Source organism: Columba livia, chromosome 1 (assembly GCF_036013475.1).
Source record: "Columba livia isolate bColLiv1 breed racing homer chromosome 1, bColLiv1.pat.W.v2, whole genome shotgun sequence".
Lineage (NCBI taxonomy): Eukaryota > Metazoa > Chordata > Aves > Columbiformes > Columbidae > Columba > Columba livia.
In genome coordinates this window covers 21,771,334-21,790,079 of record NC_088602.1, presented here as the reverse complement: position 1 = coordinate 21,790,079, position 18,746 = coordinate 21,771,334, and the positions used below count along the sequence as shown (strand labels likewise).

The following is an 18,746-nucleotide window of genomic DNA, read 5'->3' as shown; positions in this document are numbered from 1 at the left end:
ATGTAATTTTGATCTTCATCATGACTAATCGTGCATTTGTTCTGTACTTCTTGTGACATCCAAAGGTACAGTTTGCATAGATGATAGTCGTGGGGTTTCCTGGGCGGTCTGGAGCCGAATCCCCAGCTGGAACAGGGCCGGAATCACTGTTTGACACTTTGGTCAGAATACCTAGATACCTGCAATACCTCTGCTTTTTGCTTCTCAGGAAATGCACTTTTCTCCATAGCATAGGTGTGACTTCTGTTCTCTGAGGAGAGTATTAGGATAGCCACTGGAATGTTACCGCCTCTGCTGGCCTGGCAAAACCAGAGAAGTGGAAGCAAGATGTCTTTGCAGTAGAATGTCTGACTTCTTAGCATTTTTGTAACTGGTGTTTTACACCGTTCCCATGTAGGTGTTAGTTATTCAGTGAAGAGACTAGTTCTCTGCTTCGAAAGTTAGCCTGTGTGTTTTGTTCCATTTGAAATATTATTTATTTAGCTGCTACCTTCGAAAGAGTGTAACATCTTGTAATGAGTATAGCCTCAATACAAAGAGGGACAGCAAGCTTTGGCCTGTAGCTTTATCCCAGCAAAATGTACGGTGAACTTTTGAATTGTAAGAAAGTCTGTTGAACGTTGAATTAGTGTGTCTAGTCAAGAACTGTAACAGAATTTACATTTCAGTAAAGCTTAGTGAAAAATTACATCAGAAGAACGTTAGCCCTCTGTAGAGTAATTAATGTCTGTAATTTGGCTTGGTGTCCTTTGCTGCTCTTTCTTCTGAACTCAAGATATGTTTTCGGTTTAATTTGTAGTCCAGATGAAAAAAATGAATTTATTGAAAGTAAAAGTTTGGGGTTTTTTAAGTGAAGAGAGTATATTCCTTCCTTTCATTTAATATCAAAACTAGACACTGAAATATAGTAAGACATAACAGCATTTATTTTCATCTGTCATTTGGCTAGGTGTATATATGGCTAGCAGAGAAAACACAGTATTTTGATTATTTCAATTTTATCTGCTCTATATATATTTAAATTCAATTATTAATTGCTAAGTGAGGCTTGTATATCTTAAATTAGTGGTGTTTGGTAAAAGTAGTTCCTCTAGTGCAGATCTTAACCTCATTAATGTGATTTTTCCATAGTAGCATTGTCTGTCAGGGCTGCACAAGCATCCATTATCTCCTCCTTAGAAACCATAATTCTCTCTTACTGCTCTTGGCATGCAAATAAACTTAGTAAATATCCTTCGAACATACTTGGGCTTCAATCTCAGCATATATCTTCAGCAGATGAATTTCTGTCTTCTGAAGTACAGCTCAAATAATAGGACAACTTGCATACCCTGTCGAAGTCTCTATTTGTCATTCAGAAAGGTTTTACAGGCTGTGGGGGCAGTTGCCACTGCGTGTAGCAGTATTTACATTGGCTTTGTTGACACAGTCGCAGAAGCCGGTCCCACATGCAAGGCAGAAAGTGAGAGCAGAGCAGACTGCACACAGATGGGAGCACAGAGAACAGCACTCCATGAGACCTTGTTTTCCTGAACGATGCAAATCTCCATTTCTGGCTGGCTGTTGCTTATCTGTTCAAAAGTACATAGGGTTTGTTGCTGGCTCCTGGAGGATGAAATTCCACTGGGATTTCTTTGTTATATTACCAAGTCCAGAAGCTGGCGACTGCCAGGCAGGGGGGCGAGGAAATGTATCTGCCTGTTTTTGTAGTGTCTAGTGGCTTTGTTGCCAGAGGACATTTCTGTTACTGAGTTTGGAAAATGAATAGAAATTTTGTGCAGGCTGGATTCTTGAGTCCTTGCGATGCCTTTAGAAAGCAATCAGTCTTCCTTTTGACTCTTCTGTGAAAGCAAGATGAACCAAATAATAATGACCACACATTTTCATGCCATTTCTTCATGAATGTACTTGGTGTCAAAATCTGTGCACTGTGGGGAATTCAGTACTCTGCTTTTGCTCCACATTTTTCTTCAGCTTATTTCTCATCTCCTGTGAAGCCAGTTTCCATTTCTTACGTCCTGTCTTGCAACTGATAACACTGTGTGCTTTTAGAGTATCTCCTGTGGTCTCTTCTACCTTTGTCTCTGGGATGCCCAGAGACTTTTCAAAAAGTATCAAGTGACCCTTTGATCAACCTGAGACCTGATCAAAGTTTCTCCCCATGATCTGTTGCTTAGTCTCCTGCCTGTCCCCCAAGTTCAGACTTGACAATTACTTTCCTTTGAGGCAGTCATCAAAACTTAATGATATGCCATTGTTAGTCCTGTGCCAAGCATAATAATTCCTATCTCCTGCTGTGGATTTTGGTTCAATATTGTAACAAAAAATGAGACCCAGGGTAAACAGGCTCTGCAGTGATAGTGGAGATTGCAGCCTTCTGCAGCTACAGGAGAGAGCTCCCAGCAATGAAGTAATTTACAGTAAAAACAAGCTGCCCAAATCATCTTACCTGAATTTTCTTTGTCAAATATTGAATTAGTTTTAATTATTGATTCTTATTTAAAAAAAAAAAAGTATTTACATATTAATTGCTGTCCATCATAGTAACCTTTCTTCATTCTAATCTGGAAGATAGATGCAGGTTTGACTTGTGTTTTTGAAGAGTGATGGCACAGTGAATATGAGCTCATTTTTAGATTGCTGCCAAATACTTCCTTTTGCATTTTATAAAATTACATGGCCTGCCAGTAAGCTTTTCTTCCAGAAGCACAAGACGTTCTTGTGTGGTACTTGAATACACAGTGTAATGTTGGAATTAACCCACACACATCACTATAATTACATTTGATAGGAGGGAACATGTTGGTATGTAGGGAGCCTTCTGATATTTTTTGGAACACTAAATAATTTGCTATATACCTTTTTGCTTTGGCATGTTAAGTACATATAAATTCAGAAGGACCACCTTTACTGGTGGCCTAAAATTTACATCAGGTTGCAGGTTTAATTATGCTTATATACTTTTGTCCAGAGTGCAGATTTCTTTGGCAGCATTAGAACTTCTTAATGGCCTATGGTTGCTAGTGACTGGGGAGACCAAAACACCTGTGAAACCAAATACGTTAGCCAGCCAAGTTTGCCAACAGAAAACAAGGCATGTATTGTTATAGATACCCTAGAGGGAAGAAGTGTATGAAAAATGGTGTATCACCAATGTGGTTATTAGTCTTTCTTCTTCCTGCAGCTGGGTGGACTCTGCCCAGACGGAGATCCTGACCATGGAAGGCTCCACCTAAGTCCTTGTCTTAACTTGCTGGGATTGTGTCTGTCGTGTTCCTGACAAAGGAAGTCAGTGAATGAGATGCACCCTAACATTTGGAGCGCTTGCTCAGGGAGGCTGTCAGGCACTATAGGAGGATGTGGCTTGCCATGGCTGCTGAGGACACAAGGATTCCATTAACAGGGCGTATGTAAAGGCATCTGGGAGGCTGGTCAGCTGAAGAAGAGTTGGTGTCACTAGGTGGAGAACTAGTTTCTCTGCAGAGAGAAAATAGTTTCTGCATCAAACATTGTCACCATGTGCCCAAGCCCCTATTTTAGTTTGTTGAAGAACATGTGAGAGCAAAAGAACACCTGTATGCTTCTTTTTCCTGCTTAGGAGCCTTTTCTTGGGAGTTTGGAGGTGTCCTGACCTCATGCATAGTTGTGTTATGTAAGCCAGAGGCCACAAATGGAGTCTGCGTTTCCTGGAGTTCTGTATCGCAGATTTGTACTGATCACAAACGCCATCAGTAGTAGTGCCGCAGTGAAGAGAGGAGTATAATTTTTAACAGGCCTATTACTCAGTCTGCTGAGGGCTGGCTGGCAGTTTGAGTGAAACATCTTGTTATTGAATCTGCCATCTGTGTCACTGTGGCATCTGATGTCTTAGGATTTCTTTTAGGTCTATGGAATGACAACTAATGTGTAGTTGTAATTCCAGTCATGTATAACATTTCACGTGAATATCAGTAACACCATATAAAAAGAATAAATAGTCAGACTGGGCAAGTGATGCGTCAGCTGTTTTAAAATAAATAAGTGATAACCCTTAACCTCTGACGGTAAAAGTGGTTTTGAATTCTGAAAACTTTGCTCAAGTGGTTAACATAAATCTTGAAATTATTGGTAAGGAAGACTAAGTAGTGGCTGTGGTTCATTTGTGCAGGGAGAAAACACGACAGGCCAGAGTTCAATTAGAGTTGAAACTGGACAGTGTTATTACAGATAATAAGAAGGGCTTTTTTAAGTATGTTAATAGCAAGAGGAGGTCTAAAGAAAACATTGGACCTGTACTTGTTGAAGATGGTCATCTAACAGGGATGAAGAAAAAGCAGAGGCATTCAATGTGTTTTTCCTTCAGTCTTTAATAATACTGATAGACCTTGGGCTGCTCGGTCCCCTGAGTCAGAGTACCACAACTGTGGGAACAATGACTTCCTGTTTGTGGACACTGAAATTGTAGGGGACCAGCTGATTGTTCACAAGTCCATGGCCCCTGATGGGATTCATCCCGCAGTTCTGAAGGAGCTAGTGCATGTTATGGCAGGATCCCCTCTCTACTATCTCCAGACTCCCAAGACCTTTGGTAGAGGTCCCTGCTGACTGGAAGCTGGCCAAGGTTATTCCAGTCTACAAAAATGGTGAAAGAGAAGACCCAGAGAACTAAATACCTGTTAGTCTAACCTCAATTCCTGAAAAAAAAATACAGAGAAGATAATACTGGGTACTGCTGAAAGACACTTGAAGAATAATGCAATAATCAGGTACAGTCAACACGGGTTCACAAAGAGAAAGTCCTGTTTAACTAACTTGATATCCTTCTATGATAAGGTCACCTGCCCAGTAGATGAGGGGATGGTGGTAGATGTCGTTTTTCTGGATTTTAGTAAAGCTTTTGGTACTATCCCTCACAGTATCCTTCTGGACAAGTTGTCTAGCTGTGCAATGAGCAGGTTTGCGGTGTGCTGGGTGAAGAACTGGCTGAAGAACTCAGCTCAAAGGTCTGCAGTGAATGTGGCTACATCTGGCTGGCGATGGGTCACCAGGGGTGTTTCTCAGGTTTTAATTCTAGGGCCAGTTCTGTTCAATATATTTATCAACTATGCAGAGGCACCATTACTAAGTTTGCTGATGATGCCAAACTGGGATGTGCTATTGATGCTCTTGAGGGACAGGAAGCCCTGCAGAGGAATCTGATTAGATTGGAGCATTGGGCTGTAACTAGTGGGATGAAATTTAACAAACTGAAATGCTGGATTCTGCACCTGGGATGGAGTAATGTTGGGCACAAGTATAAATTGGTAGAGAAGTGGCTGGAGAGCAGCCCTGCAGGAAGGGACCTGGGGTGCTGGTCAACAGCAGCTCAATAGGAGTCAGCAGCATGTGCCCTGGCAGCCAAGAGGGCAAACGCCATCCTGGGGTGCATGAAACTCAGCATGAGCAGCCATCAGAAGAGGTGATTGTCCTGCTGTATTTATTCAGTGTTGGTGCGGCCTCACCTTGAATACTGGGTGCGGTTCTGGGCCACACAGTTCAGGAAGGATGTGAAGGTCGTTGAATGCATCCACAGGAGAGTAACAAAGCTGGTGACAGGGCTGGAAGGAATGTCCTTTGAGGAACAGCTGAGGACTCTGGACTTGCCTACTCTGGAGAACAGGAGGCTGAGGAGCCACCTCATTGCTCTCTACAGTGTCCTGAGAGGAGGTGGAGAGGGAGGTGCTGAGCTCTTCTCCCTGGAGCCCAGTGACAGAACGTGTGGGAATGGTGCTAAGCTGCACCAGGAGAGGTTTAGATGGGACATTAGGAAGCATTTATTAACCCAGAGGGTGGTCAAACACTGGAACAGGCTTCCTATAGAGCTGGTCAATGCCCCAAGCCTGTCAGTGTTTAAGAGGCTTTTGAACAACGTCCTTAATAACATGATTTAACTTGTGGTGAGCCCTGAATTGAAGTTGAACTACATGATTGTTCTAGATCCCTTCCAACTTAAATTGTCTGTTCTAGTTTGTATTAGAAAAGCAATTAAATACGTAAGTGTTTGAAGGACAATAAATGCCAAAAGAGTGTGCTTTTATTCATAGGATGCTGTTAATAAAATATTATCTGGGGGGTTTAAAATATATTTTAGTATTTGATGTTGGAGACTTAGCAGTGGGTATTGTTGTGTCCTGTAGTAGGTGTATACCTCTTAAAAAGATGTAGAAAAAAATTGAAGAAATACAGGGAAGCCGTTTTGGAAAGATAATAGGTTTGGAAACATGACCTATGAGGGAAGTTGAGGAAAAGGAGTTTATTTAGCTAGCAAAGAGAAAATTATGTGGACACATGTGAGTATGTTCTGGTATTAAAAACCTGTATGAAAAAAAATAATTGGAATTGAGACTGTAATCATTTGTTCCTTATGAGTGAGCAGATAGTAGGAGAGAAAAACTGGTTTAATTTACAGCAAATGTGATTATGGTTAGTACCTAATCTTTTAAACTCTTGTTAATTTTTTCCTTCATTTGTTGAAAAGAAAAGCAGACACTCCATGGGTCTAAGATCTCCCTTATTGGGAGTTTTAAGAAACCGCTTTTGTAGATCACAGACATAAATGTCATAGTAAAGGCAGAGAGCCTTCATAGAAGATTGCTTTTCCACTTTTTGTCTCTCTTCAATTACTTGAAGAGGCACTGATGTTACTCATATCCACTTTTTGGAGTGTTTTGAAGAGAGATGAAGTCATATGTCATTACTCAACCTCTTGAAGTTTGTGTAACCCCTTCAAAGTAATTTTTTACCTTGCCATGTTGGAAACCAAAGTTGTTTACACAAAGTGCAAATCCCTGGATTAGTTTTCATCTGAGCCTTCTTAAAAGTATGCTATAAAATCAAGTTGAAGAGCCTGGGTCTGAGGAAAAGATTAATAAAGGAGTGCACAGTGAACTCTGGGGAAGTGATAGTTCTATAAATAATTAATAGCTAAAAGCCATTTCAAAAAGATTGGTGCCCTGCTGAGGTCAGCATTAAAGTAGATGCTGGGACTTTCAAAAGCTCTTAAAGTCACCCTTCAAGGTTTGTTTAGGTTTCTGTCATTCTGGAGCTGAGTTCATTTTACGATAAAGAAAATGCTGATAGCAAATACTGTGAAGATTTGTTTTCCAGTGGTAATATGACACTATTCACTGGGCAACTATCTACAGCAGCAAAGTGCTTGCAGATATCATGAGATATGAAGCACTTTTAAGGAAATTCTTTTTGCAAGTGTTAGCCCCATGAAACTCAAACATACTTTAGCGACAGGGCGTTTTAAGGAACGGTGCTGGAAGTAGTTGCATACATCTCCTGGTAACATTCTGAAATTGCTATATGTGCTTTAGATATATATATATATATATATATTTGCTTTGGTTGCTTTGTTTAGTTTTATATAATTGTGTTCTCACAGATCAGATGTCCTCTTTTTTTTTCCCCAGGATTGCAGTGCTGGAGCTATATTTGATAGTGATAGATAGAACTGAATATATCATTGCCATAAACACAGGACAGAGGACCTGAAATGAAATGCTCTTCAAATGTAGTGGGAGATTGTCCTTTCTATGAAACCTTGCAGGCAAAACAGAAAAGAACAAGAGAGAGGAACTGTTATCATCCTCACTTAACAGGAGGTAGCAATTAGACTGAGAGGGGAAAAAGAAGTAGTTTATACAAGTTCATACTGCGGTGTGTGGCAGACTCAGGATTAGAGAATCATGATCTCCTATATCAGGGATGTCAGACTCCTTTTTACTGGAGGCCACATCGCCTCCTGGTCTGGAATGGCTCTGGCAAAATATAGTAAATGAGCATTACTGTAAAAGAGTAGCTATTTCATCTTCCAGTATAAGTACAGATAACTTACATGATTCGATTGTATTGGCAAAATATTTTGCAGTTACAATGTTGCTTGAGATATATGTAAATTTTTGTAAGAGCTTATCTAAAGCAGCGTGCATCATGTTTGTTTTAAAATAATAAGTTAATACTTAAAATTAGGTTTAGCTGGTAGAGTAAAAATCTGTACCCAAAGGAAACCATGATGATCTGATTCTAGTTATCTTGGGCTTATGGATCTTTAAAGCTTAGGCAGTAATAGGAATAATGAATTGGTAATAGAATGATGTGTGTATGTGCTGCATGTGTGTGTATATGTTTGTAGAGTTACACGTTAAAACATTAAGGACTCGTTTGTAAATTGTCTGTTGCATATTTTTTATGTTTTACTTTAAAGACTAGTTATAATGTTACAAGTAATACGGTCTCTCAACTTGTCCAAATAGGGTCAGTTGAAGGACACAATATAGAGCCTGTGCCTTTTAATCCAAGTTTTAAGGACAGTGGAGCAATGCAGATCATATGTGCAGCTTTTTGATGTCAGTATTCTTTGTTACCTCCTGTGTTCTTCTTCCCCTGCCACTTTGTGGGGAAGAGAGAAGAGGGGGTAGAGTAAATAGTTTTAAACTATTTTGCTATAAGCAGCTGAAATGCATTAATAGTTTATAAATGAAAATGAAATATTTTTCTTTAATTTAAGTAATTCGGAGACCATATGGTACATATCTAGTATCACCTAAGTGGTTAATTGCATGTTAAATTCCTTTCCTCTTCCCTAGTGTAAACAACTGCAAAAATATTTACATTCCCTGCCTTGCTAGATTTATTTATCATTTTATAATAAAAACACAGAAGTGTTATAAATTGAAATCTTAATCTCTTGCTTGACTCACTTTCTAAAATGTCAGCGATGTCTCTGGGTTGGTTTATTTGTGCGCTTTCCCACTCCTAACACAGAAATGCACGACACTGAAAAACTGAAGAGTTTTTCAGTGACATTAAGCAAGTCAGGGGCGCAGCACAAGATGTGGTTTCTTGAAATTAGCTCTCTATTATTCTAAACAAGATTAGAAACTGCAGCAAAGGAAGTGGCTTTAAAGCTCTTTATTGGATTTTTTTATTATTGTGAAACTCCAGAATGATGATGTAATTCTATAAAACTCAGAGGTGCTTGGGCAAAAAATACAGAAAGTAAGTTGACCGAGCAAGCCGCTGCACACCTATGGAGAGAGCTGTTTCTGCCAGGCAGCCAGTGTTCTGGCTTTTCCCCAGAGGCAGCTACCAGCACAAACAGTTTGCAAACTCTGTGCTCCAAAACTCATTAAACTGTTTCTTCAAGAGAGAATTAACTGAGGACATCTTCAAAGCACACTGTAAGCTGATGTAACAAACTAATGCAATAAGGAAAAAAATTATGTTATTTGTTTCAGAACAAAAGAGTGAATTCTTTAAGCTGCAGAGAGTATGTGAAAAGCTTTTTCTCGTTTTGTAAAACAAATGAGTGGTTTAAACAGAAAAGTGAGAGAATAAATTCTGTGATGTGACAGTTTGGCCTCCCCAAAATAAGTGTACCCAGCAGCAGAACTTGAGCTTTGGAGCCTGGCAGCCACACTGGCCTTCTGCTCCCTGTGCTGGGCTGCTTGTCCCATCGCTCTGCGGGCCAAGGACAAAAGAGGAGCCTTCCCAGGAGGCTCCTCAGCTCATCTAATGGCAGGCTCAGTTATTCTGGGACAGGAACAGAGAAGAGGTTCAGAAAAGGACATTTAATTCAAGTAGATTAGCACGCTAATTCTGGGAGTCACTGTGAGGAATGAGACTGAAATTTTTTGTTCATGATGACTGGATGTTGTTGCAGTTCTGTGCTATGAGATCTCTTGAGTATCTTCCTTGAATTTTAAGAAAAGTGATCCTGAACTTCCATCTGGGACAGCATACGGGTGTGAAGAGCATGAAAATGGCAGAGTGGACTGAAAGGAAGAAAGTAAGACCAGATTTCCTGGTGGTCAGATAATAGAGTCTTTTCTTTTACTAAAAGCACTTTTTCCCTCTGATATTATATGATGCCTGCGAGTTCAGCGTGTACATCAGAATGGAAAACTTGGTAAGCTAAATGTGAAGTATCCCTCTGATCTGCACCCCACAGTAAATTTACCAGTTTTCTGTGCTGAAAAGTGGCCTCATAGTTCTTGACCTGTAACCTGCAGCTCCTTATATTCCATCCCTCGCTCCTGCTGTCTGAGTGGCTGACACAGTGCCAAGAAAACATTGCCTGTGCTAACTCACCATGCACTTGTTAGCCTGCCAGAGCGATGTACTTCTGGAGTTCCACTAGCGCTGATGAATCTTGGTCGCAGCAGAGGGAAACAGCTTGTACCAATTTCCATGCTAATCACCCTTCTCTTCTGGCTTCCAGGTTACCTGGAGCTTCTTCATGACTCTTAGGAGTTTTCCACCTCTGCTGATAGCTCAATTCAAGGACATTAGGAGCAATAATATTGAGTTAGTGCCAGACCTAGGGGTTCTCCACCCGGTAGCCCCTGAAGGTCATAAGTTGGCTGCTCCTCTATTGGGTTTCCTGCCAGAATAAGAATTTAATTAAGAAGAAGGGTTCTGAATATCATCTCCATCAAATATTGTTCCTCATGGAAACTCTTCAACAGCTTTCTCACTATAGCACACAGTTTGTAATTAAAAGACTTCAATGATGAAAACACTTTTCTTAAATTAGTGTTGTGTCTTTTCAGGTTCTCATTTGTGTTTTTTCTCTTAAGATGAAAAGCAGAATGGACTTAAATATACTTTGAAGTAACTGAAGTCACAGCAGAAACTGTTGGAAGAGCATTTTGAAAAGTCCAAGCACTAGTCAAGAATTCCTGCGGGATTTGTTTGTTTTTTTTCTTTCCAAAAGATGTAGTAGGATTTTGTAGCACTGATTCCATGTAATTAGTGGACCTACATGGAACAATGATTACTCACACTCAAACAACAGCTAGGTTAGAATATGTTAAGCTACTTGTAGGTTTGTTTTTGGTTTTTTTTTTTTTCTTTTGGTTTTGTCTTTTTAGAATCACACCTAAATTTTTATGTCAGATTATTTTTGTGATAATCTTAGCAGTTCTAAATTTAGAATTCAAATAATTGAATCCTAGATTATTTTATGTAGTCTTCAAAACAATTTTGTTTAACTGATTCTACCATATTGTTAAAATGAATGGTAGCCTGAGTTTTCAATAGAAGGTAGAAGTTGCAGTAAGTTTTTCTCCAAGAGCAGTAGTCCTGTTCTCTCCAAAGATAACAGGATAAATGTTTCTGTCCTCTGACTACAAAGGAAGCCTATGTGACCAGTTTGGGCAAGATGCCTAGTATAAGGCAGCTAAAGTAAAACTTAATCTTATTTTAAGAATGTATCCTACAAGGACTTTTAAAAAAAATCCTGATAAGGTGTAAGAGTATAAAAGTATCATTGAAGGGTTTTTGTTTATTACAGGATGGGATGGAAAGCCATTGAACATGGAATTTTGGAAATATTTCAGACATGGTTATAAGAGAAGATTGACGATGTTGGTGGAAAAAAAGGGCCCCTTTAATAAGTGCAGTGGATCAGTTGAACACCTTTATTTCAGTCTGTTGTGCTGAGGAAAAAGCAAGCATGAACATGACCTGTGGATGGCATATTATCATAACCCATGGGCTATGCTGCAAAATGCACTATTTTATGAACTCCTGGAATGGGTTCATGGAACTTTTTGAAGTTGGTGATTACTCAGAGTCTTCATTAACTTTCTAGCTGCTTACCAAAAATATAACGTTTAATGAGGAGAGTGCCCCTGTTCGACATGTCTAGCCTTTTTCCTTTCCAAAAGGAAGATTGATGTCTTGTCTTTTTTTTTTATTTATTTTTAATATGAAGAAATCATTCAGTGCTGAAAAGCAAGTAATTTTGCATCCATAGCTAATTTTATTACAATGAAGTTTTATGTAAAAAGGTGAACCATTTAGTTTTATATACATTTACAGTGATGTATTTGGTTTTTTTATTGATCACAGAAGCTTTTAAAGGTGTATTAGCCTATATATTCTTGGCCTTTTTGAATGTTTTATTGCCTTGATTGTAATCTCATCTCTATGAAATAGGTAGTTTTTCAATTCATACAGGTTATTCCATGTGAATTAGGGTAGAGGATATGTCTTAATGTTTAAATATTTGTTTACAGGTAGCAAAGTCCAGTTTTGAAATATTAATTGCTAGAACAGCATAGAATCACAAAATGTACTTGAGTAATGTATTAATAAAAATGTATTAATAGTAATGGGTAACAGGTAGTGGTGAAGTATTGAAGACTGGGAGTTCCTGGTCAGAAACATTGAGTAAGGACTGAGAAAAATGTCATGACAGGGAAAGATAGCATGCTAGAGTTATTAATACTCTAGAGTGGGGCAAATCTGTACTGGTTAAAAAAATAAAAATAAAATATAGGCTTCAAACTTCACTAGGGAATAGCAGTGTTCATAATCAGATTTCCTTGACTGCTGTTTGCAGCATGAAAACAATCTTAGTTGCGGTATGCCTGTGTGGATGGTAGTCATCATAGGTAACTTGAGGTGTCTGAAAGTATGTTCCTTATGTGTTGCAGTGGAAGAAGAGAGAGTCATGTATACCTTATCTGTCTTAGGCATCTGTCTTAAGATGCCTAAAAACATCCTCTGTTTTTGTTTCCTTTTTTGGATACTGACCTGTTGCCAATGAATTTTTGATTTCTCAACTTCATCATATCTGAGAGCCTCCCCAAGTGCAGGGAGAGAGATGAGCAGTGTCTCTCCCTGGCCTTTCTATATCCTTTCCTTTTCTCTTTCGCAATGAAGCAATGTGAAGTTTCTTACTTCAGTATATTAGCAAAGATGAGGTCAAACAAAATGTCTCATATTTAAACAGAGGGTGCTGAGGCCTGTTCTAGGTGCAAACTCTGAAACAAATTCATGGTCTTGGACAACTTGCTGAGAAAATGTTCTTTTCTCCTTGCTTTCTTGTGATAGAGAGTTCCAGAATCCTGATGAATGGGATGGTTGGTCATCCTAGAAGTGCAGACGAGCGGGTTTAGGTGCAGCCCATTAAATGCAAGAGCATTTGACATGAACAATGTAATATGAGCTGTTGAGGAAGACATACTGTCCTAGTTACAATAATTCCTTTCTGATGGGGAGGTGGAAATGTTCTTCCCGATGTCAAGCTCATAGAAATTATTTTTGTTTGTTACAGAAAAAGCAAATTGGATTTTTCACTGTAATGACCTATTTGGAAATTACTTAAATTTCTGAGTATGTGAAATCAATTCATCAGCAAAGCTTTCCACATTCCTGAGAGAGTTGTAGTTTCAAGTAGAAACCTTTAATCTTAACTTTGTAAACTTACTACACAATAAAATAAAAACTGACATGTTCTCCTGCTCAGTCTTCTAAAAAAGTGGACTCTCTGATCTGTTTCAAAATGTGCTTTTAGTTTAGTGATTATGGTTATAATTAAGAAAAACTGTAGCTTTGAAGTATAAGCACGGCAACCATAATACTTTTCAGAGCGAACTGGAGAATCTGTATCCAAGTTGAATGTTTTTGTGTACTTGCAGTACAAGGAGATACAATACCATTGCTCTTTACTTTAAAGGAAAAAAAAGGATCATTCTTTAGAATTTGCATCATGCTTCAAGACACACAGGAAAACTGAAGGCTGGTGAATTTTTCATCTTCCCTAACTTTTCTGCCCCTACTTTAAACTGGTTGTGCAGGCTACCAGTAGAGGCTAAAATGGTCACCTGTGGCAAATTCAGTCTATTTTTGGACACCTGTCTTAGGGTAGAGATAACCATCTTGTCAAAAGAAGCTTTTGAATGGCTGAATTACAGCTCACTTTGAGAGCTTGATTTGTAGGTGTTGCTCAGAAAAAGGACCTAACAGCTTTGTTTCTCAAAAGCTGTTGTAGGCCACTGTTTGCTACCCTTTTTAAGGTGAAAAGGCTGATTAAAAGCCAAATACTTTATTTCCACACTCTCAGTTGGTCAATTTATTTAACATACACGTCATCTTTGACTTGGATAACGGAGAGTAAGATGCTGATCAGCACTTTATCGAATAAAGAAACATAGTTTATTTCAGCTGTCAAAAATGAGGTTGTTACTTACAATGAATAATAATATAATAATATAAAAATAATGATAATGAATCGCGGTCAAAGATAAATAGTTGTGAGAAATTAATTGCTAAAGCCCCTTTTCTGTGTGGCTGCCTCAGAATTTCATCCACTGCATGTAGGATAAGAATGAGCATCTGACAGCCTATGGTTTTAAACTTAAAACATCTGTTCAGCCACTTTATTTATCTTCCAGTTTGTCTTTAAAACTCTGTTTTCTAGAATACCTACAAAAATCTTGGCCACTGTCACACCACAAGAATGTTAAGATCTTTGATTTTGGATAGGAGAACAAATAAGATATGGGACTTGTCTCCTCTTTGGTTTCCTCAGAGAGCCAAAAGGGCAAACTAAGTTTTTTACTCCTTCATCTATATATTCATCCATATTCAGTTCAAAAAATGTGTATAAACCTGTAGGGAAACAAAGGCTTTTCACCTTGGACTTGCTTGCCTTTCCACATTGCACCAGGGACGTGATGAAACATTCATCCCTGGGGATACTGAGACTTCAGAGAGACAGAGCCCTGAGAAACTTCATCAGAGTTGGCCCTGCTTTGAGCAAGGTTGGACCACATGACCTTCAGAGGTCTCTTGCAGTCTAGACTACTCTGGTACTGTCAGGGAAAGAAAAGAAAAAAAAGAAAAGTACTAATACTTGTGATTTTTCTCTGCTAAGAAAACATAAGTAAACAGTCAACACCAAACAGCATTAAAAAAGGAGTCCACCATCACAGGAATGAGTCATAAAGCCAAGTAACAATACATAAATGAATAATAATGTAATTATGGATGGTCATCTGCTATGTATATACATCCAGAAATGTACAAACGAATCTGTGAACAACAGCATCGCATGTGGAAGTAGTTTGTCTACCTCTTAAGTTTTTTGGCATATGGGAAGCTGTGTTTTATATAGTAATAAATGCAAGTACCTAGTATAATTTTTTTGTGTGTCAAATGTTTATAGATTGAACTTCTCCAAGTGTGACATTGCAGTTATCCACATGGAAAATGATAAAATATGGTGTTACTTGCAATAAGGTAATGGTGGTTTTCTTTCAAGACCAATAGAACAACATAGGTAGTGTTGAATATGAATACATTTTTTACTGCTTGGTTTTCTCTAATTCTGTTCCTGTTGATGTATAATTTTAATTGTGATGATCAGTATATTGGACATACAGTACTTCAGCTGAAAAATGCTTCTTATAATAAAGGATGTGTTCGTTCTGGGATTTCTGGTGGTGGTGGGTTTTTTCCTTCTGTTTTGTTTTTGTTTGTTTGTTAGTTTTGGTGTGTGTTTTGGTGTGTGGGTTTTTTTTTTTTTTTTTTTTTTACTGTTTGTCATTAATAGTATAATAATTCTTCCATCATACTTCCGAAAATACAGAACTATTTAAAGGATGGCTACTATTCTGTTTTTTTGTTTGTTTTCTCCTTACAGGCCTGGCAGCTGCGATTCAGTCATCTTGTGGGCTACGGTGCCAAATATTACTCCTACCTCATGTCTAGGGCTGTTGCCTCCATGGTGTGGAAACAGTGTTTTGCTCAGGACCCATTTGATAGGTAAAAACAGAGAAAATAATAAACAGAATGAAGTGCTGTGCTACTTCTTTCTGGAAAGCATGCAACAAATGGGGCCACGTAGGTCGATTCTTTTTTTTAATAACAATTAGTTTTTAGCCTTTTTCTTGATTTTAAGAGGATTACAGAACAGGAAATAGCCACGGGTATGAAGTGTACTTTCAGACATGTTCATTGGTGCAAAATACCACATGTCGATGTTTTAAAACACAGGTGTGCCAATTGGGAGATGCTGAAATCCATATGTAGATGTAATTAGAGGGCTTGATTTTCATAGGTGCCTAATTACTTGTAATTTTCTATTGAAATCAAAAGCAACTGTGGGTATTAAGCAAGCTTCATGTCACTGACTTCAAAGCTAAGTGTATCCATCCTGCTCATTTTGCTTTGTGAAATTAAAAAGTAAATTGTGAGATCACAGATTTTGAGTGTTCTTATACCTTAGGTGAATGTTTAGAGTGTTGTAACAGAGCAACTTTTCCCCTTGGAGCAACGAAGGCTAAAATATTGTTAGCAAATTAACTTCTATAAACACCAACGCATATTCGTGTGCATAAAATTTGTCTAGCTCAGTTACTTATAGTATAATTTTAGATATAATTTGAATTTGAGAAGTCAACAGGGATTCAAGGCAGTCATTGTTTCATAGCGGAAGATTTAGAAGAAAACCTCACTGAAAGTTTAACAGGTTGCATTTGCAGATCACTCTAACATCTGTGTTTCTCCAGGGCAATGGGTGAGCGTTACCGTAGAGAGATGCTGGCACACGGCGGTGGAAAAGAGCCCATACTTATGGTACAAGGTAGAAAAAAATTAGAACTGTTTTATTCCCTTGCTCAAGGAAGAAATAATTTAGCTGTATTTCCCAGTTTGATCTCTTTAGTTTAATCATGGTTTTAACTGGACTTATGGAAGAAAACTTGTTCTTTTACATAGTTAAGTGGACTGGTTGTCGACTTTGTGTCATGATCAGTAGAAGTCCTTGTAACATACAAAATAAAAGACACACAGATATTTGAGGTGAAGTGTTGGAAGTGACTGTATTACAAGGCTGTCTAAATAATTCATACTAATAGTATCATATACTTGAAGGAAGTTAGATGACACCATTTTTGGATACAAAAAATGAGTAACTTCTACATACATGGAACTCATAATAGATCCATTTATTTTGCATACAAGAATTTGAACTTGCTTTGGCCCTGTCGTTTTAGTATCATCAAAATACCTTTGGTCGTATTAGTACCTTGAATATACATTTTCATGAAATGGAAGTCTGAAGACTAATAAAGGCACATGGTCATTATTTGTCTCAATACCATATTTGCCTTCTGAGTCTAGAAAATTGCTTTTTAAAGTCATTCATATAGCAAAATTACTGCACTTCTTATATTAAAAAAAAATATGTCAGGAGAATAAAACAAGTTTGAGAAGCTGCTGAGTTTTTCTCAGATCTGTCAATGAGATCAGGATAAAGACTTTCCTCTGTAATGTTGCAATATTCAAACCAACCAATTTTACATTAGTGTCACTATTTCTGATATGAGCACTTGGTAAGTACTTCATCTAATGGGCAATTCTTCAAATTGCTCTGAAATTGTTAATATTGAAGATTAATATTAATTTGCTGACCTCTGATTGCTGCAGTTTGGGAGACTGGAAGTTGTGGCTTTTTTCTACAGATAAGGAACACAGTGGTAAGATGTCTGTATTTCATCATGAACTTGGCTCAGTTTCATAACTAGAACATTTCGGTTCTTTGACCCATTTGTATATGTTTGAAGCAATAACCTCTGTTCTCCTTAGACTCATCATGTATTAAGTAACTATATACTCTCTAGATAAGTCTATTTATATTTCTGATCAACAGGGTTGCTTTTCCTTCAGCATGACTTTGAAAATTTACCTTTCTTTACTGGTCTTGACGAGCCTGTGGTTGTAACCTCAGAAAACTGCAGCTCAAGATTGTGGATCGTAGTTGCAAGGCAGGAATGCACATCTTTACAAGTAAATCCAATTCTATTGCAAGTCACATGGTAGAGAAGGAAATAATGGTTTTAAACACCATTTATTCTTCTCTTCTGTTTCTGGGATGTATTTTTGATTTTACTGAGCATGAGATCTTCCAGGAATGTCCTAGAGGCTGTGTTGAGGTTGCTGGCAGTGTGCTCTCTTGAATCAAATGTTATTGAAATGAAATTTGCAGAATTCATCGCTGGATGAACTTAAAAAAAATTTATGGATTTCTCTCTTGCATGTGTGAGAATGCAGTGGAACATGGTCCAATCAGTTTGGGATTGAAAGTATGCGTCAGTTATTTTGGACTTGTTACTGATGTTAACCTGAAAAAATGACATAATTGTCCAGGAAATTTCAGGTTTATTGTAAGTTTAAAGGAAATATAAATATGATGAAGTATTGCAAGGTACGTTGAAAGCACACAAGTGCAATAATTAGATGTTTTAGACATTTGAATATTCATAGTCCTCATGCTTATAGTTCTCATTTCATTTAGTGCAGATACTTCATCAGTGAGTCCTCAGGACCAACAGTGAGTAATGAAGAAGTGAGAGCTCTGCAGCCGGGGGGTTTGAAGAAGAGAGCGAACTGTTTTTAAGGAATAGTTGTGCATACTGCAGGACAGCGAACTTGGCATTAATGGTAGAATAACGGGATTTTGTGTGATGTCACCAAAAATCTTATGTACAGCTTGATTTTTTTTTTGTTGTTTTGGTTTGGTTTCATTCAAATCAGTAAATGAATAATCACTAAACAGAACTTTGTGTCACTTTAAGGTCAGTAACATTAGTGGACCTACTGGTGTGTTTGTTCATGTGCAACAGGGGAACCAGAGGGCAGTAACTCCTCTGTGTCAGCATTAGCATGAATGATATGGTGATAAGAGAACACACTTCTGATTTACCAAAAATGGCACAAGTCTTCAAGATGTTTTCACAGTATTACAGAATCATATAATAGTTGAGGTGGGAAGGGATCTCTGGAAGTATCTAGTCCAACCCCCTTGCTCAAGCAGGGCCACCTAGAACCAGTTGCCCAGGACCATGTCCAGACAGCTTTTGAATATCCCCAAGAATGGGGACTTCACAGCCTCTCCGGGCAACTGGTGCCAGTGTTTCCTGATGTTC

At 38.2% G+C, this 18,746-nt stretch overlaps 1 protein-coding gene across 6 annotated transcripts in view; it reads left to right on the top strand.

Moving 5' to 3' along the window:
- Nucleotides 1-18,746, top strand: part of MIPEP (mitochondrial intermediate peptidase) — a 77,104-nt gene that overhangs the window by 49,897 nt on the left and 8,461 nt on the right. For 3 of the 6 annotated variants that reach the window (XM_065050197.1, XM_065050195.1, XM_065050196.1), the window contains 2 exons: nucleotides 15,461-15,582; nucleotides 16,329-16,402. The exons of 1 other annotated variant lie outside the window; for it this stretch is intronic. In XM_065050197.1, the coding sequence (XP_064906269.1) occupies nucleotides 15,461-15,582; nucleotides 16,329-16,402 (196 nt within the window). Of the gene's footprint in view, nucleotides 1-14,983; nucleotides 15,058-15,460; nucleotides 15,583-16,328; nucleotides 16,403-18,115; nucleotides 18,262-18,746 lie in introns of those variants that run through there. 2 more of the 6 variants (XR_010469896.1, XR_010469897.1) reach the window with 2 other exon arrangements.